Source organism: Pristis pectinata, chromosome X (assembly GCF_009764475.1).
Source record: "Pristis pectinata isolate sPriPec2 chromosome X, sPriPec2.1.pri, whole genome shotgun sequence".
Classification (NCBI taxonomy): domain Eukaryota; kingdom Metazoa; phylum Chordata; class Chondrichthyes; order Rhinopristiformes; family Pristidae; genus Pristis; species Pristis pectinata.
In genome coordinates, this window is record NC_067450.1 from 10566510 (window position 1) to 10593711 (window position 27202).

At 48.9% G+C, this 27202-nt stretch overlaps 1 protein-coding gene across 1 annotated transcript; it reads right to left on the reverse strand.

The window, feature by feature from the left end:
* Window positions 1-771: 771 nt before the first annotated feature.
* On the reverse strand, window positions 772-27202 carry stac3 (SH3 and cysteine rich domain 3). The gene is made up of 10 exons (XM_052009649.1): window positions 26935-27202; window positions 22736-22833; window positions 22027-22108; window positions 20959-21056; window positions 14948-15011; window positions 13855-13904; window positions 11025-11128; window positions 7296-7347; window positions 6020-6157; window positions 772-1959 (listed from the first exon to the last, which is right to left on the reverse strand). Exons 1-10 carry the CDS (start codon window positions 26942-26944, stop codon window positions 1861-1863), a joined length of 795 nt encoding a protein of 264 aa, XP_051865609.1. The 5' UTR covers window positions 26945-27202; the 3' UTR covers window positions 772-1860.

The window sequence follows — 27202 nt, forward strand, 5'->3', positions numbered from 1 at the left end:
TGAAAGAGCTAACCAACTACTGCCACCACTTCTGCTCCTTCTTTGTAGCTCTCTGTACACTGGGCAGAGCTCGCCCAGCTATAGAACTGTGTGCAGTTTGGTTGATCCATTCGCACAGGGGGATATGGGCGGGGGCATAGGGAGAAGCAAAAAGAATAGCCTGGTGTGTAAGGGGATTGGACTATGAGGAAGGTTAGGAAAGTCCCTTTGGGAAGAACATGGGCATCACTGAGGTATAAAATGGGATCGATAAAGTCAATATTACTTCAAGGGGTGTGGTAGTGTAGCAGTTAAATTACCCGTCTAACAGCCAGAATTCTGGCTTGTTGATCTTGAGGCACAGGTTCAAATCCCAACACAGCACCTAGAGAATTTAAATTCAAGTAACTCAATATATCTGGAATTAAAAAAATATCTCGTAACAGTAACTATGAAACCACCAGATTGTTGTTAAAACCCACTAGCCATCTTCAGGCAAGGAAATTTGACACTCTTACCCGGTCTGGCCCATATGTGACTCCAGACCCACCTCGCGTGGTTAACCCCCCCTCAGTTCAGGGGCAGTTAGGGATGGATGACAAATGCTGGCATTGCCAGTGACAGCCACACCCTGTAAAATGAACGTAAACAGAAAGAGCTGTGTCGAACCCTGTAGGGATAGAGGACGTGGATTTAAATTGGATGCAGCTAAAAATAAATCTTCTATCACAGCAAAAGTGAAACATTTTAGCTTCAAAAGGTATCACAGCCAACAGAACTGACAAAAAAATAGCAGTAAAATAATGAAGCGTCATTGTTGGTAGTTAATGACAGTAAATGTGTTCAAGGATCACACACGCACACACTCACCCTCACACACACGCGAAAAATCAACAGAGAGTTCTGAATAGTCACACTCCTCCCTCACTATATTCCTGACCTGTCTCCAGTTCCCTATCTACTCCTTCACAGAAATAGCTCACAATGAAATATGCTTAGGCTAGTCATACCTTAGTATCCATTTACTTCAATGTGTCATTCGATCAATGGCTTGTACTAAAGGCTACAAAATGGACTCATTGAGGTCCCCACAACTGACCAGTGGCTGCAGATAAGTACCCCACCCAGATAATAGAGTACTATTGCTGTCAAAGCAATAATTACAGCAGCTCTCTCCTCATTTTCTTTTGGGAAACATATTCGTGGGGTAAGGGGAAAAATCCATTACACATCAGTCATTAGGATTGTCTAAGTGGAAATGAAACTCTTTGGGTAGAGAAAGCCCCAGCAGAGTTTCAAGAGCTTACATTGGCAGTAAAGGCTACAGACTCAGCTTCTCACCCTCATTCCAGTCTTAACTCTGGCTTGGGGCCCTGTCATTGCACTTCTTAGTTTAATCACCCTCGCTGGCCTCGTCAATAAGCCCGATTTGAAAAATCCATCATCTTGTCATTTCGTAACAATGATGAATGCATTCCAGAAACCCTTCAAGTTACGGGCATGGATTATGCAAATTTACAGTCACCACTTGCCTCATAAATATTTTCATCAAAATTCCTGCAAATAGAAGCATAAATTAGCACTGAAGTCTCACACAAGATGGCAAATTTGTGCTATCCTAAGTACACAAATAAAATCAGCTATCCTTTTATCTTCAAAATAAAGTTTCCTTAACACACTGAGGTATGCTTAGATCTCCGTAGCAACAGTCCTCCATTTTTGTCTAGAAGATTCACTCCCACTGGCTCAGACACAACCATGAAATACGTTTCCTCCACACGGACGAGGTGGAGACAGTTTCTTCACACGCGGAGAGGTTGGGCACTTGTGTGGACTTGGTACAGCCATCTCCAGGCTTTTTCTCCTGGTTTTTGCACGTGCTCAGATTTCCTCCAGGAAGTCAACGGGGAACATTCCCACCTTCCGGCCTGTGAATACCTTGATGTAGCCGTTGACCTCTTCTCCCTTCTGCACGACAATCTGTCACAGGTTGAAGGACAGATGGGTTAGGCAGGCCCAGTCACCCGTGCAGTGAATGGGAGCAGTCCCAGCCCCACCCCCTCCCCCTCACGTGTCAGGTGCCCTTGACCTCCCATGGCATGGCAGCGAGTGTGAGCTTGGCACTTGGGCATTTGCTGCATGCCCCAACCTCCTGTCCAACGCCCGGGGTTTAGACAGAGGAAGCCAATATAAGGTGGGGAAAGGGATATGTGCTGTGCACCATTTTGTTGATGCTCTATTATGCATAAAGCAGCTTTGGAAATAGGAACTGCTGTTATGTACATTAAGCCTATCCCTCTCCATACATAATTCCCCTCAATCCCTTCTCCTTCCAGAACTGAACTAATTGACCCCTTGAATCCATTGCAATGGCATTTGCTGCTTTAACCACCCCTTGGATGGGAAAGGCTCCGTGTCATTTCCCCACACACTCCTAACTTCCTCATTCCCAATCCCTTGAACCGTCAGTGCGCAGTTTGCCCGTTTGTTCATCCTGAACCCCTCAGAACAAGTCTCACCGGTGGATCTGGGAGTCAGATCACCCACTCCAGGAGGCTGGCAAGCTGGGTGAGTCAATGGCACTTGTAATCACAACAGTCAACACTGTTAGACAGTACTCAATCTCTAAGCCAGTTTCATCTGACGAGGGCTCCTGTAAGCAAGGATCTCTTTAAAGCAGAGATAATCAGCTTTGGAAGGAGGGCTGAGGAGATGGACTGGGTTCAGGGAATGGAAGACTTCAGTTACATGGAGACTGGGAAATCGGTAATTGGTTTATTATTGTGACATGTACTGAGGTACAGTGAAAAGCTTTGTTCTGCATGCCATCCATACAGATTATTTTATCACATCAGTACATTGAGGCAGTACAAGGGAAAACAATAACAGAATGCAGAATAAAGTGTTACAGTTACAGAGAAAGTGCAGAGCAGGCAGACAATAAAGTGCAAGGGCCACGACAAGGTAGATTGTGAGGTCAAGAGTCCATCTTATTGTACTAGGGAACCGTCCAATGGTCTTATAACAGTGGGATAGAAGCTGTCCTTGAGCCTGGTGGTACGTGCTCTCAGGCTTTTGTAACTTCTGCCCGATGGGTGGGGGAGAAGAGAGAATGTTCAGTGTGGGTGGGGTCTTTGATTATGTTGGCTGCTTTACTGAGGCAGGTCTCGGGCAGAGCAGTTGCCGTACCAAGCCGTGATGCATCCAGATAGGATGCTTTCTGTGGTGCATCTGTAAAAATTGCTGATATATAAAAGATGCTGGGGAAATATATTAAAGTATAAAATATACAAATATATAAAAGATGCTGGGGAAGCAGGGACTCTTCCTCCCAGAACAGACAAGGCTAAAGGGAGACTCAATGGGGGTGTGCCAAATCATGAAGGATTTTTAAAAATCCATTCCCAGGCCAAACCTGGATGGGAGATTTGCTCATGTTAGTGAACTGGATGATTTTTCAGTTATAGCTTCACCAGTTATCTTTACTGATACTAGCTTTTATTCCAAATGACTTAATTAGCAGGGAAAGGTCCATCAGGTTGAAACATTTCTCTCTTGACAGATGCTGCCTAGCCTGCTGACAATTTCCTGCTTTTATTTATGGTTTGCAGCAACCTCTGCAGCTTGCATTTTTTTTAATCAACATAATTTAAATGAAAATCAAAAAATGCAGGTGCTGGAAATCTGACACAAAACCAGAAAATGCTGGAAACACTCAGCAGGTCAGGCAGCGTCTGTGGAGAGAGAAACAGAGTAAATGTTTCAGGTCTGTGACACCTCATCAGAACTGGGAAAGAGAATGATGCAAGTTAGTTTTCGATGGGAGGGAAGGTGGGTGAGGGACATGTAGGACAAAGGGAATGTCTGTGATAGGGTGAGTTGAAATGGCTCAATGGGGACGGTTACCAGCACAGTAAGCTTCTTGCTCCGTGTATTGTGTTGTTAATGGTGAGTGGAAATTAGTTTAGGTAACAGAGGAGGTCAGGGAGTGATGAGTAGAACAAAGGAAATATCTCTGATAGGGTGAGACTGGATGGCATAACGTGGCAGTTAGAATCAGATTATGTCTCAGAACATTACCATTAGCAACACATTGCACATAATCTGCTGCATAACAGTCACTTTAAGTCATTTGGTCTCACATCAACTCATTTTCTCTCTTTCCCAGTTCTGATGAAGGATCCCAGACCTGAAATGTTAACTGTGTTTCTCTCTCCACAGATGCTGTCTGACCTGTTGGGCATTTCCAGCGTTTTAATTCCCTCCCCTTTTCCCCACCACACTGAGAATTTTTTCTCCTATCAACTTCTTGCTTGGGAAGTTCTATAATTTCCTTGTTTCTTGAAGAGGTAAAGCCTGCTGTTTAATGGAGCTTCTATTTAAATTGATCTTATACCAAATCTGACGTGTAGCTTAAAGCACTAGAAAAGCAGCCTGTTTATTTGCCATCTAATGAAGAGATTGGTTCAGACAGCTTAAAACAAGTGTGCTGTTGAAATTCAGGTTAACAAGCAGTTTAACAACATTTCATGCACTTCAGTGTGCCGTAACACCTGTGGGGAAATTCGTCTCAAAGAGAAACACAGCACAGAAACAGGCCCTTCGGTCCACCGAGTCCGTGCCGACCATCAACCACCCATTCACAACGATCCCATTGTATTCTCCCCACACTCCCATCAACTCCCCCCAGATTCTACCCCTCACCCACCCACTGGGGGCAATTTACAGCGGCCCCTCCCACCCCCCACACTGGATGTGGGAGGAAACCGGAGCACCCGGGGGGAAACCCATGCGGTCACAGGGAGAACGTGCAAACTCCACACAGACAGCGCCGGAGGTCAGGATCGAACCCGGGTCTCTGGAACTGGGAGGCAGCGGCTCTACCCGCGGCACCACTGTGTCATCCCTCATTTTTGATGAGATTTTCCTTCTCACTGGCATTTTTTTCTGCCACAATACTCCCCCAAATTTCCTCCAGCATCTTGTCGTTATTTTAAGTAACCCAAACCACCCCCCCACCACCATTCCTCTTCTTTTGTTCCCTTTTCCAGCCTATCTCTCTCCTCCTCCTTGCTGTTTTTTTTCTCTCTCTCCTTTACCTCTCCTCCCCTCCCCCCATGCTGCCTGCTTCCTTACCTGTGACCCATCCCCTGGTGGGTCTGCTCTCCCCTGCTCCCCCACACCTGCCCATCACCATCTCTCACCTGCATCTACCTATCACCGCCCTGTGCCCACCCCGCCTCCCCTCTCTTGTCCACCTATCACTGCTCTGCTTTTGCCTCCTATATATTGGGCTTCCCCTTTTCCTATCTTCAGTCCTGACCCAAAACATTGACCGCCTGCTTTTCTCCACGGATGCTGCCTGGCCCGCTGAGTTCCTCCAGCATCTTGTAGTTTTTTCCCCCAAATGACATCAACATCAGTGCAACATGTACATTTTGTCTGCAATGAGGATTCCAGCCTCATTGGTCTGAAAGATGACAGTCCTTATTTCCCCTCAGAACCACTCGGCCTCATTCACTGTTTCCCCAGACACCGTGCCGTGTAACACACAGACTGCATCCTTTGCCCTCACTGAGAGCGGTGACCTCCAGTAACCTCTCACACTTGCCGGGGCTGTGTTACCCGTGAAGTTCAGGGTCAGGGTCACTTCCAGCTTCCCGGCCTCAGGACCACTCCAAGTTGTTGCCGCTGATCTCACAGTTCACTGCAGTCACCCAAGCCCAACACTCAAGGAGAGGAGACGTTCACAATCCGCGTTCTTGCAGCCCAACACACAGAGTGTCGCAGTGACCCACAATGCTGAGTTAATGCCAAAACAATGACGGGCAACAATTTCTGGGCCCCAGGGAGAATGAGGGTCCTATTTACTGGTTGAGCTAAGCAAGAGCACTGTTAACTTGCGAGGTAACTTTGGCCGTGGGGCCATGTTTGGGTTTGTGCTCAGTGTAGAGTGTAGCCAGAGAGTGTCCCCTTTGCACTGGGCACAGACACAGGCGATGAAGGGCATCAGAACTGACACATTCCCCATTTAACGCACCTGATCCTTCTTCAGGGTAATCTGACCCATCTCCTTGTTGCCAACAAATGACCGGATGACCTTGTGAACGCGCTCTCCCGCACGCACTCTTATGATGTAGTTTGCCGGGAAGTAGCCCGACTTCTCTCCGATTTTACCCTGAAACGGAAGGGTGTCTGAGTTAGGAACAAGAGAGCAGGTATCAATCAGTTAATCCACACTACAATCCCAGCAAGAACAGTATATTCTCCCTGCAAGACCAGTACATCCTCGCTAAGGGATGGTGCCCTGAGCTACTTACAGTGCTCCAAGTCCAGTCTAACCAAGGCTTGCAAAGGACCGAACAACGTCGACCCCTTTGTATGCCAGTTGTCTGGATACAGAGGACAGCACTTCATTACCACACCTGACCTAATGTACCTGATCCAAGTACAAGGACCCCAAGTCTCTGTACGTACAGAGGTGAATTGAAAAAGGGAATAAGAGGGACAAAGAATGTGCACGAGAAGAGACTTATGACCTTGTTGTGACCTTGCACCTTATTGCCTACCTGCACTGCACTTCCCTGTAGCTGTGACACTTTACTCTGTACTGTTATTGCTTTTACCCTGTACTACCTCAATGCACTGTGTAATGAATTGATCTGTACGATCGGTATGCAAGACAAGTTTTTCACTATACCTCGGTACAAGTGACATTAATAAACCAACACCAACACCAGTACTAACTGAGTCATTTCTGAATATAATAGTGAAAGGGTAGTCACAGGAAAGACTGGGCAGGTTGGGGACCACAAGGTTTTCTTGCGGAGGCAAGGGGGCAAGGCTGAGGTTGCCTCATTGTGAAAGGGAATGTTAAAGGGGGGGCAGGAGAGAGGTTAAACAGAGATAAAGAGAGCTTGGGATCACTATAGAAAGGTTGTGAGAATATTTAGGGGCTAAAGTCTGAGACCAAATTAATTGGCTCTTGGAAACATATGCTTAGGAAGTGACAGATTTGTTGAAGAAAATTAAATTTAACAAATGATGGAGATCGTGTACAATGACTTTCAAAAGGCATTCGATAAAGTTTCACAGAGAATTATTCGCAAAAGTATAGCCCGTGGAATTAAGGGGAGAGTTCCAGGGTGGATAGTTTTAAGTCCCAGGCATTGGAATTTTGCACAAAGGCCTCAATGTATTCGTTGCTAAAACTGTGCAACACTAGTTCAGTTCAGGGATGTGACGGACATTCAGATGGGTTGTAGGTGGTGCAGAAGTAACCACGACTCGCTCTACAACCCCGCCACACCACTCACCTTCCACCATTCCTCATTGGAGTCATCAAAGACAGTCACCCTGTCACCTGCACTGTAACAAAAAGGCAGAAGTCTGTGTTACTGAACCATAGAGTCAGAGAGCAATACAGCACGGATACAGGCCCTTCGGCCCAACCAGTCCATGCCGACCATGGTGCCCACCCAGCTAGTCCCAATTTCCTGCGTTTGGCCCGTATCCCTCCAAGCCCCTCCCCTCCATGTACCTATCCGAGTGCTTCTTAAATGGTCCTGTTGTACCTGCCTCACCCATGTCCTCTGGCAGCTCGTTCCGTACACTCTCCACCCTCTGTGTGAAGAAGTTGCCCCTCAGGTCCCTTTTAAATCTTTCCCCTCTTACCCTAAACCTATGCCCCCTAGTTTTGGACTCCCCTACCCTGGGGAAAAGACTGTTACCGTCCACCTTATCTCTGCCTCTCATAATTTTAAACACTTCTATAAGGTCGCCCCTCATTCTCCTACGTTCCATGGAATAAAGAGCTAGCCTGGCCAACCTCTCCCTATAACTCACGCCCTCTAGTCCTGGCAACGTCCTCGTAAATCCTCTCTGCACCCTTTCCAGTTTAACCATGTCTTTCTTATAACAAGGTGACCAAAACTGCACACAGTGCTCCAAGTGCGGCCTCACCAACGACTTGTACAACTGCAACATGATGTCCCAACTCCTGTACTTGATGCCCTGATTGATGAAGGCCAGTGTGCTAAGCACCTTTTTCACCACCCTGTCTACCTGTGACGCTGCTTTCAACAAACCGTGCACTTGTACTCCTAGGTCCCTCTGTTCCATTACACTCCCTAGTGCCCTACCATTCATAGTACAAGTCCTGCGCTGGTTTGACTTTCCAAAATGCATCACCTCACACTTATCTGTATTGAAGTCCATTTGCAACTCCTCAGCCCACTTCCCTAACTGATCAAGATCCCCCTGTAATCTACGGTAACCTTCTTCACTATCAATAATCTGCAAATTTACTGATCAAGTCTTGTGCATTCACATCCAAATCATTTATATAAATAACGAATAACAAGGGTCCCAACACCGACCCCTGCGACACACTAGTCACCGGCCTCCATTCCGAGAAACAACCTCCAACCACCACCCTCTGCTTCCTAACTCCGAGTCAATTTTGAATCCACCTAACAAGCTCTCCCTGGATTCCATGGGACCTCACCTTCCAGACCAGCCTACCATGTGGGACCTTGTTGAAAGCCTTGCTAAAGTCCAAATGGACAACATCCACTGCCCTACCCTCATCTACCTTCTTGGTTACCTCTTCAAAAAACTGTAAAAGGTTCGTCAAGCATGACTTTCCATGCACAAAGCCATGCTGACCTAATCAGCGGAGAATTAGGGTTGACACGAACCATTCTCTAACACGTGCCTTTAAAGGACAGCTTCTACCCCACTGTGATAAGACTATTGAACAGTTCCCTTATACAATAAGATAGACTATGACCTCACGATCTACCTTGTTGTGACCTTGCACCTTATTGCCCTGCACTTTCTCTGTAGCTGTGACACTTTACTCTGTACTGTTATTGTTTACCTGTTTACTACATCAATGCACTCTGTACTGACTCAATGTAACTGCACTGTGTAATTAATTGACCTGTACGATCGGTTTGTAAGACAAGCTTTTCACTGTACCTCAGTACAAGTGACAATAATAAACTAATACCAATACCAATACCAATACAATTAAACCAAGTGTTTACCAGGTTGACTCTGTGGTTAAGAAGGCATATGGTGTATTGTCCTTCATCAACCGTGGAATTGAATTTAGGAGCCGAGAGGTAATGTTACAGCTATATAGGACCCTGGTCAGACCCCACTTGGAGTACTGTGCTCAGTTCTGGTTGCCTCACTACAGGAAGGATGTGGAAGCCATAGAGAGGGTGCAGAGGAGATTTACAAGGATGCTGCCAGGATTGGGGAGCATGCCTTATGAAAACAGGTTGAGGGAACTCGGCCTTTTCTCCTTGGAACAATGGAAGATGAGGGGGGAACCCGATAGAGGTGTATAAGATGATGAGAGGCATTGATCGTGTGGATAGTCAGAGACTTTTTCCCAGGGCTGAAATGGTTGCCACAAGAGGACACAGGTTTAAGGTGCTGGGGAGCAGGTACAGAGGAGATGTCAGGGGTAAGTTTTTTACTCAGAGAGTGGTGAGTGTGGGGAATGGGCTGCTGGAAACGGTGGTGGAGGCGGATATGATAGGGTCTTTTAAGGGACTTCTGGATAGGTACATGGAACTGGGAAAATTAGAGGGCTGTGGGTAAGCCTAGTAATTTCTAAGGTAGGGACATGTTCGGCACAGCTTTGTGGGCCGAAGGGTCTGAATTGTGCTGTAGGTTTTCTATGTTTCTATGTTTCTAAGTGCCTGCTCGACCACCTCTGTGTGCCCAGGAGTGCCGGCTCCAGATGGGGCTTTTTTAGAAGTTTTACTTCAAGACCTCCCATCTTCAACCAGGCCACCTGGTCAAACAGTCCTTTATTCTGTATGGGTGATACGGTGGCGCAGCGGGTAGAGCCGCTGCCTCACAGCTCCAGAAGACCTAGCTTCGATCCTGACCTTGGGCACTGTCTGTGTGGAATTTGCATGTTCTCCCTGTGACCCCGTGGGTTTCCCCCGGGTGCTCTGGTTTCCCCCCACATCCCAACGACATGTGGCTAGGTTAACTGGCCGCTGTAAATTGCCCCTAGTGTGTAGGTGAGAGACAAAAAGAGGGTTAATGGGGGAGTAAATAAGTTGCAGGGCTACAGGGAAATAAGGAAAGGGGGTGGGACGAGTGGGATTGATCCCCTGGGAGCTAGTATTGACCTGATGGATTGAATGGCCTCCTTCTGTGTAAAAACAAATAACAAGTATCACCATTTTTTCAGGGACTGGGAAACAGTGCTGAAAGGGAATGGAAGAATCCAAACACCCCTGTAGGATCCTCCTGAAACTTGCTCGTAGAAAACCAACCCTGGATTCCTGGACTCACAGGGTATTCCTGGAAACATGCAAACTCCTGTGGAACCTGGACTGTCAGTCAGCAGGAAGAAGCTGTGGATTAATTCAGTCTTCAGCCAATGAACACACAGATGGTGAGAGCCCAGAGACAGAACACAAACACACTCCATACTGAATCGAAATACAAAATACTGCAGATGCCGTCAACCTGAAATAAAAACAGAGAACGCTGGAAACACTCAGCAGATCAGACAGCATCCGTGGAGAGAGAAATAGGGTGTACACTTCAGGTCGAAAACATGAACTTAAACCTCAGCAGTTTCAATGGAAAGCCATGATATGACACACAAACAGAGCACTTAGGTTTGAGAAGCAGAGCAAAGCCTCTGGTAAGCATGGGACACATGGTCATTTTGTCGAAAGGACCTGAAACTTTGACTGTTTCTTTCTCCGTGGATGCTGCCCAAACTTCTGAGTGTTTCCAGCATTAACTGCTTTCATTTCGGACTTCGTGTTTACATTCTTTAAAAAAATGTACAATCTGTACAATCAGTATGCAAGACAAGTTTTTCACTGTACCTCAGTACAAGTGACAATAATAAACCAATTCCAATACCAATACCAAAATCCAGATCTCTTTTTCCCACCTAATCTGTGTTTTGCATGCATGAATGGAAGTAAACGCAGTGGGTCACTCATCCATCTCCCTCTCTATCTCCTCTCAAATAGATGATGAGCCAGGGTGTGACTTACTGGAAATCGAGGTCATCCTTCTCCTGGGCTTTGTATCTGTACAATGCCACAAAGTAGTGAGTCTGAGAGAAACCTCCTCGCATTCCGGGCTGTGGCTTTTTGTTCTGTCCAAAGAGAAAGCGATGGTCAAAACGTTTGCTTCAGTACATTAGCACCATCAGTGGACCAAATATTTGCACGAGAATGCCTTTTACAGGCTGTGTCCACGTTACAAACACCCAACCTATGGGTATCCCTACATACAAACACGCTCCCATAACATTATTAAATTCAAAAGTCCAACGTACGTACATACATTCGTTCCTGCGAATGGCAGAATGAGTTTCCTCTCTCTCTCTCTCTCTCTCTCCACTTTTAGTAATTGTTGTTTCTTATCAATATAATGTGCTTTTGATGCCATTCATTATAACACTGTGGAGGGGTGGCTACTGTACCGAGTGATTTTTATGTCTTTTCCAATTTATAGACAAAATCGACTCATGGACGTCTGTAAAACAGAACCCGTTTGTTACCCAGAGACGGCCTGTAATAAGAAATGGGAGCAGGAGCAGGCCATTTGGCCCCTCAAGCCCATTCTACCAGTCTCATCTCGGCCTCACTTTCCTGCCTGTTCCCCACAGAGCAAATATTTATCTTGGTCTTAAATATATTCAGTGACTTGGCCGCCACACTCTCTGCACTGGGAAGTTCCAAAGATTCGCTGCCCTCTGAAAGAAGAGATTCCTTCCCATCCCTGCCTGAAATGAGCAGCCCTTCACCCTCCAACTATGCTCCAGGGTCTAGATTCCCACTCCAGGACCTTGGAATCAGGACACCTTTTTCCAGGGGAATGAAAATCAAAACACTGCAGATGCTGGAAATCTGAGATAAAAAGAGAAAATGCTGGGAACACTTAGCAGGTCAGGCAGCATCTGTGGAGAGAAACAGAGTTAATGTTTCAGGTTGAAGACCTTTCGTCATTTTGCAATGTGTCTCAGACCTGAAATGATAACCCTGTTTTCTTTCTATCCACAGATGCTGTTATCATCTTCTTCTGGGTGTTGCCTGTGGTTTTGTTCCCACCTCTCTGAGTCAGAAGGCTGCGGATCCAACAGCAGGCCCATTAACCAGGCTCCCTCTCCAGTTGTCACTGAGGGAGCTGGCTCTTGGACGGAAGGTTAAACTGGTGACCTGCCTGCTCACTTGGGTTCGCACAAAAGACCTCGCAGTCAAAAAGGAGTCAACCCCAGCAGTAACAACAATCTGCTGGAGGAACTCAGCAGGTCGAGCAGCGTCTGTGGTGGGAAGGGTATTGTCGACGTTTCAGATCGAAACCCTGCGTCAGTCACCCATCCCTTTCTTGTAATGTACTGTGCTGCTGCAAAATGCTAATTTTATGGCATTTATAGGGATCTTAGTGTCCAAGTCCATAGTTCCCTGAATGTGGCCACACAGGTTGATAAGGTGGTAAAGAAGGCGTACGGCACGCTTGACTTCATTAGTCGAGGCACTGAGTTCAAGAGTTAGGAAGTTCTGTTGCAGCTTTATAAAACTCTGGTTAGGCCGCATCTGGAGTATTGCATTCAATTCGGGTCGCCCCCGTTACAGGAAGGATGTGGGGGCTTTGGAGAGGGTGCAGGAGAGGCTCACCAGGATGCTGCCTGGATTAGAGGGCATGTGCTATAAGGAGAGGTTGGACAAACTTGGGTTGTTTTCTCTGGAGCGGCGGAGGCTGAGGGGAGACCTGACAGAAGTTTATAAGATTATGAGAGGCACAGACAGAGTAGACAGCCGGTATCATTTTCCCAGGGTTGAAATGTCTAATACGAGAGGTCATTCATTTAAGGTGAGAGGGGGAAAGTTCACTCCCTTTCATCCCCCCTCCCCCACCCACCTACCTTCCCCCCTCACCTGGACTCACCTCTCCCCTGCCTGCGTGTGCTCCTCCCCCTCCCCCCACCTTCTTATTCTGCCCTCTTCCCTTCCAGTCCCGAGGAAGGGTCTCGGCCCAAAACGTCGACTGTTTATTTCCCTCCATGGTTGCTGCCTGACCTGCTGAGTTCCTCCAGCACTTTGTGTGTGTTGCTCCATACCAGACCTCCAGCCAGAGATTTGTGGGTCGGAGTCACACAACACGGCAACAGGGAATTCAGCCCACTGAATCCATGCTCACCATCAAACCCCTTTTATACTACATAGAACAGCATAGCACAGGAATAGGCCCTTCGGCCCACGATGTCTGTGCCGACCATCATACCAATTTAAACTGCACATCTGCTCGCAGATGGTCCATATCCCTCTATTCCCTGCCTGTTCATGTGTCTGTCTAAATGCCTCTTAACTTATCCCATTTCATTCCCCCCACACTCTCATCAACTCCCCACCACATTCTACCCCTCACCCACACACTGGGGACAATTTACAGCGGCTAGTTAACCCACCAACAAACTTAAATATGTGAGTGCACTCAAGTAAAATAGTAATGGACTGATTGAAATGCTTGGACAAAGGGGGAGATTGAGTGAAGCATGGAAACATCGAAAGCATCAACGGCACGTCTTTGGGATGTGGGAGGGGACCGGGAGCACCCGGGGGGAAATCCACGTGGTCTCAGGGAGAACGTGCAAACTCCACACAGACAGCGCCGGAGGTCGGGGTCAAACTCTGGTCTCTGGCACTGGGAGATTGACCAATGTTTAGCTCGGCTACTCAGCAACGTTGAGAGAGGAGGAGAGAAGTGCCACTCCTTTGACTACTTCCCCCTGTGTAATCCAGGAAGACTTGGTCAACCTCTTTCAATCCGTGAGGATGCCCACACTGACCTCACCGACGTGTCCGAGTCCGGACTTACCTTTGCTTCATCTGGATTATTCTTGTCCTTTTTGTCTGGTGCCTCACCACCTGCGAAGACCAAAAAAAACCCCCTGTTACTGCCAAGGTGGTTCATATCACCAGCAAAAGCCCACCTCACCAGAAGGAGCCTCCCACCGACACCAGAACTGTGGTCCACGGGACCTGACCCGTTCAATGACAGCAATCGTTTCCAATCTGCAGGTGGTGGAAGAATGAGACGACCCGAAACTACTAGACTGAACTTGCTCTCTGAAACAGTCCCAGCACCACTGAATGGATAAAACATTCCACTGGATGGGAATTGTGCCTTCCTTTCCATCAGTTGGGGTTTGGAAGCATCGGATGTCTGGATGACACTGTGGGGGCATAAGATTGGCCTCACGCAGCCCCTGATGTTCCCACCAGTGCCTGGCTCGGTGAGGCCAGCGCACAGCACCCAGACCCCTCAGTGTCCTTGCTGACGCGCCGTCTCTCTGTCTCGCTCACTTCTTCCACTTTTGCCTCTCTCTTGAATGCCTTCACCACTTCCTGTTGGTGGTAATTATTTGAAGGTTAGTTACAGCCCCGAATCCAGCAGTTGCCTGTAATATCCAGCCACATCGGGGCAAGAGGTGCGACCACACTGTAGGGCAGGCAGTGTAGGGGGTAGTTGCGTGGAGGATTCTTGTCCGGGCCAATGGAATCTCCCCTCCTTCTCCCCACATGGATTTCACAAACATTTGGGAGTTGAGAATTGGGAATTGTTGGGCGGGTGGGGACCGACGGGGTGAAGAACAGATAGGGATATTGGGGCTGCATTGTTAAGAGCTGGGGCACACTAGGGGAGGAGGGGTGGGGGTGAATGATTAGATATTGCCTGCTCTGCACCCCTCCACCCCAGCCGGCTGAGTTGAATTTTGCGGCTGTTTGCATGGGGAGATGGAGTCTGTACTCTCCGATGGGAAGGCCGCAGGTGATTAGTCAGTGGCCCTGTCCTGGGGGCAGATATTGCGGCAACGGCTGAAGCAGGTGACCCTCGAGCCCAGGCAGAGACTCGTTTGATTGAAAACTTTTCACACTGAATGGCAAGAGGCTGCTGCCCTAACACCTACCTCCGGACCCGTGCTCCTCCCCGGGCTTGGAACTATCAAGTTCTTCATCAACCATTTGCGCAGGCTGCAAAGCACAGGAAAGAGTTACAGAGTTACCCAGGACGTTCAGTGCACTAACTTGCACACCCCAGGGCTGAAATTGCGCTCCCGCAGCGATGGCCAGCACTTTGCACTTTGGAGTCTCTGCTGATAGCAAATGGCGGGGGCCCTCCCCGAGTTCGGGAGAGGGGGGTGGGGAGGGGGCTTTCATGTCACCTTGCGCGGTGCAGCGGGCGTTGGGGGGGTCCTAGCTCGGAGTTCAAGAAACACAGAGACCTGTCTGCCTTCTCCCAGCTCTGGGGAAAGGGCTCCCTTTTTGTCTGGCTCTGGGAGTTGTTGCAAAGTCTCCAGAAAATCCAGCAACACTCCGACGATTCCCTACTCCCTCTACGCTCATCTCCCTGCGATGGCGTATATGCAATGAGGGGCAAGTTTGCCACACAGAGGGTGGTGTGTATACGGAATGAATTGCCAGAAGAAGTGGTAGAGGCAGGTACAATTACAGCGGTTAATGGACACTTGGACAGGTAGATGGGTAGGAAAGGTCTAGAGGGATGTGGGCCAAATGCAGGCAGATGGGACTAGCTCAGGTAGGCATCTTGGTGGGAATGGATGAGATGAATTGGGCTGAAGGGCCTGTTTCTGTGCTGTATGACACTGTGGAGCAGCGGAGGCTGAGGGGAGACCTGATAGAAGTTTATAAAGTTATGCAAGGCACAGATAGAGTAGACAGCCGGTATCTTTTCCCCAGGGTTGAAATGCCTAATACTGGAGGACATGCATTTAAGGTGAGAGGGGGATTTTTTACACAGAGAGTGGTGGGTGCCTGGAATGTGCTGCCAGGTGTGGGGGTGGAGGCAGATACAATAGAGGTGTTTAAGAGGCTCTTAGAAAAGCACCTGAATACGCAGAGGATGGAGGGATATGGACCATGTGCAGGCAGAAGGGATTAGGTGTCATTAGCTTAATTAGTTCAGCACAACATTGTGGGCCGAAAGGCCTGTTCCTGTGTTGTTCTGTTCTATGTTCTATGACTCTGTATGTTCAAAAGCCTCCACCTTAAACAGCATTGATGCCTTTTGTGGGACGTTTTCTGACCTTTACAGCACTCTAGCCCCTCTCCTTGCCCCTTCCCAAAACCCTGTCACTAATTGTCGTGGGCCCAGCAAAGGGTCCTCCGGGGTCCCTGTGTCCATCCTGCTCTTGCACTTCTGTTAAGGCAAGGACTGCGGTCAATGCCCTTCTCCAGATGGGCCTGGGGGAAGCACAGTTCTTCCCTAAGTTACAGGCCCAGTGGGAGGGAGAGGATGAGGAGAGGTACCGACACTCTGGACACACCACCAGAACGTATTGGCCTACCAGCCTTGTGGAGAGAGATGCGGGACTGAGTGGTTTCCTCCTGTTCCCATATTCCGAAAGATCCACAGCTGGTGAGGAGGTGCAGGTACAACCGAAAGGTCAACGCTTAGACCACCTGCAAGTGCGAGATAGCAGAGGCAGGGCCCCCGAGGAGCTGCCTAGTAAATCTGATCCACGAGTGTCAAAGAGTCATAGGGTCATACAGAAACAGGCCCTTTGGCCCAGCGTGTCCATGCCGACCTTCAAATCTTCTTGGCTCACTGAACCTCCGTGCGCAATGCCCTGACCAGTGCAAGGGCAAGTGTGAGCACACACTAGGGGGAAGGAAGCCTTTGGGGACCAACGTGGAAGACCAGCTCCCTAAATCTGTTGCTGGGGGTTCACTATGCTGGTGTTTGCTCTGGACAGCACAGTGCGCATGTCTCCCAAGATCTCACACTGGGATGTTAATGTAGTAGTAGTTATGTCACTGGACTTGCTATCCAGAGTTCAGATCATCGAGAGATCAAATGCCCAACGCAGCTTTCAACACTTGAAAAGCTGCTGTCAGTATCCCACGGCACACACCACAGAGAGTCCCACAAGTCACTGTGTGCCCCATGAGGCAACCTGAGGAAGTTATTACGCAGCTGTTGAATTGTTTGAAAGACAAACTGGCCCACTAATGTTCACTGGGGAAGGACATCCGCTGACTTTATCTGGTTTTTCCCAACTGTGTCTCCGGTCCAGCTCCAGAGTGTGGGTGGCGCAGCGGGTAGAGCCACTGCCTCACAGCTCCAGAGACCCAGGTTCAATCCCGACCTCCGGCGCTGTTTCTCTGTGTGGAGTTTGCATGTTCTCCCTGTGACCGTGTGAGTTTCCCCCCGGGTGCTCCAGTTTCCTCCCACATCCCAACGACGTGCGGGTCGGTGGGTTAATCGGCCACTGTAAATTGTCCCCTAGTGTGTGGGTAAGTGGCTGCCTCAAGAAGGCAAAATCCATCATCAAAGATCCCCACCATCTGGGCTGTGCCACCTTCTCTCAGCTCCCATCGGGCAGGATGTACAGAAGCCTGAAGTCCCACACCACCAGGTTCAGGAACAGCTACTTCCCTTTAACCATTCGGTTCTTAAACCAACCAGCACAACCCTAATCACTACCTCAGTACAGCAACACTATGACCACTTTCATCACTTTTGTTCTAGTCGTGTGCCCACAGGCGTGCGGACGTCTGATTCCTGCTGCCACAGGAGCTGCCCCATTGGCACAGTCATAGAGTCAAACAGGCCCTTCGGCCCACTGAGTCCGTGCTGTCTACCAACCACCCATTTACACCAATCCCATTTTATTCTCCCCACATTCCCCCCAGATTCTACCCCTCACCCACGCACTGGGGGCAACTTATAGTGGCTAATTAACCCACCGACCCACACGTTGTTGGGATGTGGGAGGAAACTGGAGCACCCAGGGGGAAACCCACACCATCACAGGGGGAATGTGCAAACTCCATACAGACAGCGCCCGAGGTCAGGATCGAACCCGGGTCTCTGGAGCTGTGAGGAAGCAGCTTTACCCGCTGCGCCACTGTGCCGTCCAAAATCTAAAGCCAACCAGCAAATGGCCATGTGTCCAGGACACGTTATCAGGTTCGACGTCACCAAGAGGAAACTTCAGGCAAAGCAAAGGCAGAGCACCGTGAAATGGGCCTGTTTGGGAGGGAGGAGCTGGTGTTTCCTACACAGGCCAGTACTGCCATGTGTACCTGGCTGGGCAATGACGGTGGATGAGGTGCAGCAGGGGTCTGCCCCAGGGTGTCACATCTAGTGGAAGGTCCTCCCGGAAAGAGGCTTTCAACTAAAATGCCTCACGATCGACGATGGAGTGGATGCCGTGTCCGCGTGCTGTGCCACTTGTCCTGACTCCTTTTCCGAACGTTCCTGAGACCCATCTCACCCAGAGCGACAGGATTCCAAGCATATGTTGGGTCACTATTGTCCAGCGGTCGAGTCTCGAGCTGTGCTTGATGGTGGAGGGGACCCAGTGAATGGTCTTGCTGCTGCAGCCATCAATATGCGTTTGACTCTGGATTGTCAACAGGGATTGTTTCATAGGATCACAGAAAGGTTACAGCAGGAAAGGAGGCCATTTAGCCCATCTAGTTTGTACTGGCTCTCTATAAGAGCCAATCCAGCCAGTCCCACTCCCCCACCCTCTCCCACAGCCCTGTGAACTCTACCCTTTCAGATACTTACCCAGCTCCCTCTGAACGATTGAATCTTCCCCCCACCACTGCCCTGGCAGTGAATTCCACACCTCGACCACTCGCTAAGCCAAAGAGTTTATCCTGGCGGCACTTTTGGTTCTTTTGCCAATCACCCTGTCTCACCTTCTGCTGCTGGGAACAGCTTCTCTCTGTCCATTCTGTCTATATGGTTTTAAATCCCTCTGTCGGATCCCCTCACAACCTCCCCTGTTCCAAGGAAGAGAACACCATCTTTCCCAGTCTGTTCACAGAACTAAAGTCCTTCATCCCTGGAATCCCGTCAGTAAATCCCTTCTGCACCCTCACCCAAGCCTTTACATCTGTCCTAAAGTGTGGTGCCCAGACCTGGACACAGTACTCCAGCTGTGGACCAACCAGATGTTTTATAAAGGTTGACCATAACTTCTGGTTCTTGTACTCTGTCTCTCTGTTTGTAAACCCTTGGATCCCTTGTGCTTGATTAACCACTTCCTCAGCACGTCCTGCACACTTAACTATTCACATACACCCCGGACCTCTCTGTTCTTGTCCGCTTTCAGAATTGGACCCTACCACTTATTTTGTCTCCTTACTCTCCTGTCCAAAATGTAACCCTTCACATTTCTCAGCATTAAACTCCATCCGCCACATCCCTGCCCATCCCACCAGCCCGTCTGTGTCTCCGTCACTGTCTTCCTCGCAGCTCACTGTGACTCCAAGTTTGGCCTCACCTGCAAGTCTGGAAGCTGTGCATCTGAATGGTTTGCTGCTTGATCCTGTGTGAAGGATTTAGAGAACAGGGCTATGGTGCAGGGATCTCAGGAAGACATTCCCTGAGCAAAGCCAAGTTCTGGCTGGCACCGACCCACAAGATGGATTGCCATCTGAGTGGACCCGAGGAAGCCCACGGGTGGTAGTGATGGAGCCAGTGAGCCTGCCACCTTGCAGCTGGGAGAGTTCTCCGCTGCTGGAGCAGCTCTTCCCTCTCTTGCCGTTGGAAGCGGTGTCTACAGGGGCACAGAATGGGAATTGAAGGTGGCGGCAGACTTCACCACTTCAGGCAGGGCAGTGCCAGTCTGCAGGTGACATGGCAGAGCAGACAACGTGCGTGTTGGCGAGCCCCAGACTTTGTGCTCCCCCAGTGCTCATTGCCCAAGAGCTTGGGGTAATTGGTAACTGGTTTATTATTGTCACATGTGCCGAAGTACAGTGACAAGCTTTTGTTTGCGTGCCATCCAGACAGATCATTCCGTACATGAGTACATGGAGGTCGTACAAAAAGAAAACAGAGTGCAGAATATAGTCAGACACAAGAGATTCTGCAGACACTGGAATCTGGAGCAACACACACACAATGCTGGAGGAAGTCAGCAGAAGCAGTAGAGATCACAGAGAGGGAGCAGTGAAAGTTTATTTCCCTCCACAGATGCTGCCTGACCTGCCGAGCTCCTCCAGCATTGTGTGTGTGTTGATGCAGAATAAGGTGCTACAGTTACAGAGAAAGTGCAGTGCAGGCAGACAATAAGGTGCAAGGGCCACAACGAGGTAGATTGGGAGATCAAGAGTTCATCTTTATTGTACAAGAAGTCCATTCAAGAGTCTGCTAACAGCAGGATAGAAGCTGTCCTTGAGCCTGGTGGTACGTGTTCTCAAGCTTTTGTATCTTCTGCCCAATGGGAGGGCAGAGAAGAGAGAATGACCGGGGTGGGCGGGGTCTTTGATTATGTTGGCTGCTTTCCCAAGGGATTGGGAAGTGTGGACAGAGTCCATGGAGGGGAGGCTGGTTTCTGCGATGTGTTGAGCTGTGTCCACAACTCTCTGCAGTTTCTTGTGGTCCTGGGCAGAGCAGTTGCCATACCAAGCCGTGATGCGTCCGGATAGGATGCTCTCTGTGGTGCATCTGTAAAAATTGGTGAGGGTAGGCCCAAGGATTCTGCCACCTTCCAGTGAGGCAAAGGCACCTCCGTGGTTACAGCTTGAAGGCACGGACCACCCAAAGAGGTGCCTGTACTGCGGGGATGGTGGGCAGCTCGAACACAGGGGTTAACAAATGGATACTTCACACCAAGGGACACAGATGGTCAAAGGGCAAAACAGAGAGCGGCCAACAAGCTCCAGCTCGGATACAAAGAGAAGGCTGTTCCCCGTCACTGCTCGGGGGAGGGCCTCCAGTTGACATTGCGCAGTTTGCAAGAGCCGGAATCTTAGACCAGAAGAAGCCTCGCTTGCGTCTCTTCCCGCCTGTTCATCCTTCGAAAACACAGGGCTCCAGTTTTCAGCTCCCTCAACCCCCAGCACACACCTGTGCTGCCGGTACAGGGGAGCACAATTTCAGCCCCCCACCGCCCCCTGCCCTGACCCCACCGCCTCCTTCACGGCGTTTGACACTCACGTTCTTTTTGTCCTCCGAGTTCTTCTTCCTCTCGCGGTTTGCCATCACTACTCCTGTCCTGAGGGTCTCGTAAACGGGGTCCGACCGGTTTGCAACAGCTGAGGCAGAAGGAACAGGAAATTAAACACACCCTCCTGACACTGAGCCGCTGAATTTACAGCAGGGCAGCTGGCCATGTTTATCCCCCTGGCAAGCCCCCGCCCACCCTCACCAACAAAGCCCTGCACATCCATCACCCCCCATGGTCCTCAAGTCCATCTTGTTAAGTTCCTAGGCCTCAGCCTTGAAGGAGGTACTTCCATATTCTTCCCACTTCATTTGAATTCCACGTCAGATCATTGTCTGTCGAAGTCCCCACCGCTGGAACCTTTACTCTCAATTCTGCTTGTTGCACCTTTTCCTAATCCCGCAGACCTTTTTTGAATCACCCCTCCACCTCCTGTGTTCCCGAGGAGAATGTCCCAATCAGCTTGGACTTTCCTGGTCGGAGCTTCCGAGCTGGATTTTCCCAGTTCTGGGGTCGTCCTTGTACATTGTTGCTCCACCTTCAATGCCTCTGTCTCCCTTTCACAACGTGAAGATACAAGGGTCTAAAATTCTATTGTGTTGGCGCAAAGTTTCTGGGGCCAACCTTCCACCTGCTCCATCTAATTACTTCTCTACCCACATGCAAACTGTGTGTGCTTTTGTATAGGGCTACCCAGATCTCTCTGAGCACCAATATTTAATGGCCTAAATAATTTAAATAATCTGCTTTTCTATTCTTCCTGTCAAAGTGGATGAATACACATTCCCCACATGACTGTCATCTGCTAATCCTTCCAGAGAATCACTTGAATTGTTTACAGCCTTTCATGAACTCTGTGTGTCTACATTTCCAGGCCACTCCTAAGTAATACTACAGAATAGACTTGGTGGGTTTGATGGTACATAATTTCCTCTTGTAAACTGCTATGACAATCTGTTTGGGCTGCTTAATCCAGATATCATCCACTGTAATAAATGCATCTGTTTCGGAGGTCCCTCAAGCAGACACACAACACACTCACAAGTCCGATTTTCACTTACAAAAGGGGAGAAGCTCCTTGATACAGGCGAACTGCTGGTTGCTGTAGAGGGGAGAGCTGTATGCTCGGCGGAAACCAGGGGGCTGGATGTAAAAGGAATCTGAAGTCATGAAGCCAGTTACCAAAGCGTTAGTGGACTCACACAGCCCACTGATAAATTCATTATCCTTCCCTTCCTGAAACTAGGCAGATTGACTATTTATTGATCCCTCATTTCCACCATTTCATGATTATTACTATTACCATACCAAACCTTTTCACTTCCTGATCTTCTGAGCCAAGATCACGTCTCAGCATCATCCTTTGACATCAGAACTTCTCTCCCATGCTGCCTGGCCGCCCAAAGTATCAAGTATCCTTGAATAAATACAAAAAATGCTGGAAATACTCAGGAGGTCAGGCAGCATCTGTGGAGAGAGGAGCAGAGTTAACGTTTCAAGTCAAACACCCTTCAAACCGTGTTTCTTTTTCCATCAGTATAACCAGCAGCTAATTGCACACAGCTCCCATTGCACACAATTGCACACTGGACACAATTTTCCTTGGCACAACATTATGTCTTGCACACTATTGCCCCTGCACACGATTTCCCATTGTGCACCAACGCTCATTGTACACTAGTGCTGCTTGCACACTGTTGTCCCTTGCCAATTGTTAAGAGGACTATCCCCTCTTTAGAGGTCAGATACCAAGGAGAGGAGAAGACTTACGATCTTGCCGAAGCATCTCTGGAACTCCACGTAAGACTGACAGTGATGATGGATGTTGGTTTTGCAATTTTTGCATCTCAAGCCAAACTTGTTATTCACTGCAAGATACAAATGAATCAACGATTAACACAGGGGCCTGAAACTGGGCTTTAGAGTTTAAAGAAACATCAAACGTTTGTCAGACAAACCTGAGACCATTTCATCCTGCACATGAAATGTAGGCAATCTCACACAAATGCCATCAACTAATTTTTTTGCTGGATATTTTTGTTGATGTCAAGCCTGAGTTGTGCAGCTGAACAATTAGGACACATCTTGGATGGAGCCTGTTATGCGGAGGCCCTATCCCCAACCAGAGTGGTTGTCACGGCAGCCTGCGTAGAGTCCATCAGAGACAGGTCTCTCTGATCTCTGCAAGTGAGAGACCTGGTGCCTTGTAAACCAGGAGGAATGCTCAGCGAGGTGGTGGGGACCCCAGCAAGATCATGCGATGGAGGAGAGGTGGTCAACCATCAAAGACTGCAGTGGAGTGGAGAACGATGAACAGGGATACACTGAGTGGAACCTCCTACAGTGTGTGCCAATGGCTAGAGCTTCCCTGCATCTCCACTACTAAGACAGTTTGCTGGAACACTTGCTGGGAGTGTGAGGTGACAATGGCTCAGTGAAGGGAGTGAGGTAACAACTGGGTCCTTCCATCACCAGCAAGATTTAAGGATTGGGAAAGAAATTAGAATCAAACGAGGCGCGGAGGAAAAACAATAGAAGGGAAAGAAAAAAAAATTATTGAGAGAAAAAGAAAAGAAATTCAAAAGTTGGAAAAACTATTGGATTTGAAATGTTTGACGAGGATGATACTGGGAATGCGATGGGATACAGATCAGGAAAGGATGAACAGACTGGGGCTCTTTCTCTGGAAGGAAGGAGGTCGAGGAGTCACCTTGTCGAGAATTGTAAAGGGTTTTGGTAGCGTGGACACAGAGGGGACGCTTCCACTTGTGGGGAAGAGCAGAAGCAGAGGCCATCAGTATAGGAGAGTCACCAACAAGTCCAGTTAGGAATTCAGAAGCAACTTCCCCAAAGAACATAGAACATAGAACATTACAGCACAGGAACAGGCCCTTCGGCCCACAAAGCTGTGCCGAACATGTCCCTACCTTAGACATTACTAGACTTACTCATAGCCCTCTACTTTTCTAAGCTCCATGTACCTATCCAAAAGTCTCTTAAAAGACCCTATCGTATCCACCTCCACCACCGTTGCCAGCAGCCTATTCCACGCACTCACCACTCTCTGAGTAAAAAACTTACCGCTGACATCTCCTCTGTACCTACTCCCCAGCACCTTAAATCTGTGTCCTCTTGTGGCAACCATTTCAGCCCTGGGAAAAAGTCTCTGACTATCCACACGATCAATGCCTCTCATCATCTTATACACCTCTATCAGGTCCCCCCTCATCCTCCGTCGCTCCAAGGAGAAAAGGCCGAGTTCACTCAACCTGTTTTCATAAGGCATGCTCCCCAATCCTGGCAGCATCCTTGTAAATCTCCTCTGCACTCTCTCTATGGCTTCCACATCCTTCCTGTAGTGAGGCGACCAGAACCGAGCACAGTACTCCGTGGGGTCTGACCAGGGACCTATATAGCTGCAACAATACCTCCCGGCTCCTAAATTCAATTCCACAATTGATGAAGGACAATACACCATATGCCTTCTTAACCACAGAGTCAACCTGTGCAGCCGCTTTGAGCGTCCTATGGACTCGGCCCCCAAGATCCCTCTGATCCTCCACATTGCCAAGAGTCCTACCATTAATACTATATTCTGCCATCATATTTGACCTACCAAAATGAACCACTTCACACCTGTCTGGGTTGAACTCCATCTGCCACTTCTCAGCCCAGCTTTGCATCCTATCTATGTCCCGCTGTAACCTCTGACAGCCCTCCACACTATCCACAACACCTCCATCTTTAAGAATAGCACACTACATGCAGAAGTTTAAATTGATTCCTTTCTGAAACAGAGCGATCGATTGGGCAGTTATTCACAATGATTGCAGCAGGAACAGAATGGTTGCCAAACCTTCTGCAATCAATTTAGTTAACGTGCAAATCCAACACATGCTTAAACACCTCGTGGGGATAAAGGGGCGGGTCTCTCAACTCTGTTGCTTTCTATCACCATGATTCTCCGTCACCACAAGCCTCACTTGCAAGGAAGGTGGATTTGAGAAGAGAGAACATACAGACAAACAGGAGGTTAGAAATGACGGGCAGTTGTTTTCAAGGTCAAGCTGTCAAGGGAAAGTCACCAGGAAATCCAAGAGATGAAAGGGAGGGAGGGGTGGCGACCGTCCCTAAGGCAAAGGAATGTCTCACAATGCCAACCAGCAATGTGGAGAGGACATTGGGTGGTCAATGTTTTAATAGGGATGGAGTAAGGGATCAGGAAGTAGAAGGTGGGACAAATGGGAGACAAACCAGAGGAAAATGGGTGGAGGTAGAGGAAGACTTGTGAGCCAACTGTCTCTCCTAGTGATGTGGGGAGACCACGCGGGAGTGACGATTGGCTCAAAACTGCCATGGGATTATGACCTCCATTCCCCCATTGATTGGGACTTAGACAGTGGAACCTCTATTTGGAAATGAGTGCCAGGAATTTCCTCGAGGATTTTCTAAATCGCTTTCCGTAACTTTGCTGGGAGATCAGCAGGAGACCTGGATTCACCAGCCAGTTAGTAACTTGCACTGATTTCCATTTCTTCGCACACGGAGTCCGCTTGAAGCCTACTGCCCCTGCAATGGGTTTGACCAAGAAGCTTGTGTTTCCCAGGAGAGTGCAGAGGAAGTGACACACTCCACAATCTCCACAAGAGATCTCCAAGCAGAACAAGCACACGTACGGGGAAGCCTTGGAGTGCTGCCAGTCCAGGTGAGAAACAGTCAGGGCTGATTGGGAATCATTTTAAGATCCTGGAATTTATCTGAAAAATCAGGAAAAGCTGCATATTGAAGAAGATTATTTCAGGTTACAAGCAGATCACATCGTGGTCTGTTTATGGGTGGCCCAGTGGCACAGCGGGTAGAGCCGCTGCCTCACAGCTCCAGAGACCCGGGTTCGATCCCAACCTCCGGCGCTGTCTGTGTGGAGTTTGCACGTTCTCCCTGTGACTGCGTGGGTTTCCCCCGGGTGCTCCGGTTTCCTCCCACATCCCAAAGATGTGCGGGTCGGTGGGTTAATTGGCCGCTGTAGATTGTCCCCAGTGTGTGGGTGAGGGGTAGAGTCTGGGGGGAGTTGATGGAAATGTGGGGAGAATGAAATTGGATTGGTGTAGGATTGGTGTAAACGGGTGTGGGATGGTTGGCACCAACTCGATGGGCTGAAGGGCCTGTTTCCCTGCTGTACCACTCTACGACTCATTGATAGGATGGAACGTATTTTGCACACGTTGGTGAAGGCACAAGTCAGGAACACGCGAGAGATGATGTGAGTCTTCACCGTGCGCCTTCTGGCTGAACCTTGGATGCACTAACAAGGCACAGGGCTCGAGACTCAGCCCAGTTTGCATCATCAGCCCACACGACCCTCCTCTACTCCATGGGAAAGCATCCCATCTGGATGCATCACGACTTGGAATGGCAACTGCTCTGCCCGTGACCGCAAGAAACTGCAGGGAGTTGTGGACACAGCTCAGCGCGTCACGGAAACCAGCCTCCGCTCCATGGACTCTGTCTACACCTCCCGCTGCCTCGGTAAAGCAGCCAACATAATCAAGGACCCCTCCCACCCCGGACATTCTCTCTTCTCCTCCCTCCCATCGGGCAGAAGATACAAAAGCTTAAGACCACGTACCACCTGGCTCAAGGACAGCTTCTATGCTGCTGTTGTCAGACTCTTGAATGGACCTCTTGTACGATACAGATGAACTCTTGATCTCCCCATTAAGAGTTGATCTCCCCATCTACCTCGTCTTGGCCCTTGCACTGTATTTGTTAACTTGCCCTGCACTTTCTCTGTGACTGTAACACTATATTCTGCATCCTGTTTTCCTTTTCACTACCTTGATGTAATTATGTACGGAATGATCTGTCTGGATGGCACGCAAGCAAAAGCTTTTCACTGTATCATGGGACACGTGACAATAATAAACCAATTACCAATTCCCCCAGGCGTAACAGAGAGATTCCCCACTTACGGACAATCATCCGTGCGCACACATCACAGAACTTTGGCTTCTTGAAGTAGTGGTCTTTGAACTTGTGGGGCTTGTCATTAATGGGCTTGGGGGGTTCTGCTTGGGGGAGCTCTTCTTTCTCCTCTTCCTCCTCCTCCTCATCCTCATCCTCGTAGTAATAATAGACCACCCCTCCTCCTGTGTTCACAATCTCGCCATTCGGCTGTTGCGGGAGGATCTCCTCTTTGCTGGTTTCCTTCTGCTTCTTCTGAAAGAGTGACTTCAGTTT

Bases quoted from the DNA above. Each gene is read 5' to 3' on its own strand.
- stac3 (XM_052009649.1), bottom strand. The intron at 11,129-13,854 runs GTAAGTCCGGAC...CTCTTTGGACAG, and splicing joins ATAATCCAGATGAAGCAAAG to AACAAAAAGCCACAGCCCGG. The intron at 7,348-11,024 runs GTAAGTCACACC...TTTTTGTTACAG, and splicing joins AAGGATGACCTCGATTTCCA to TGCAGGTGACAGGGTGACTG.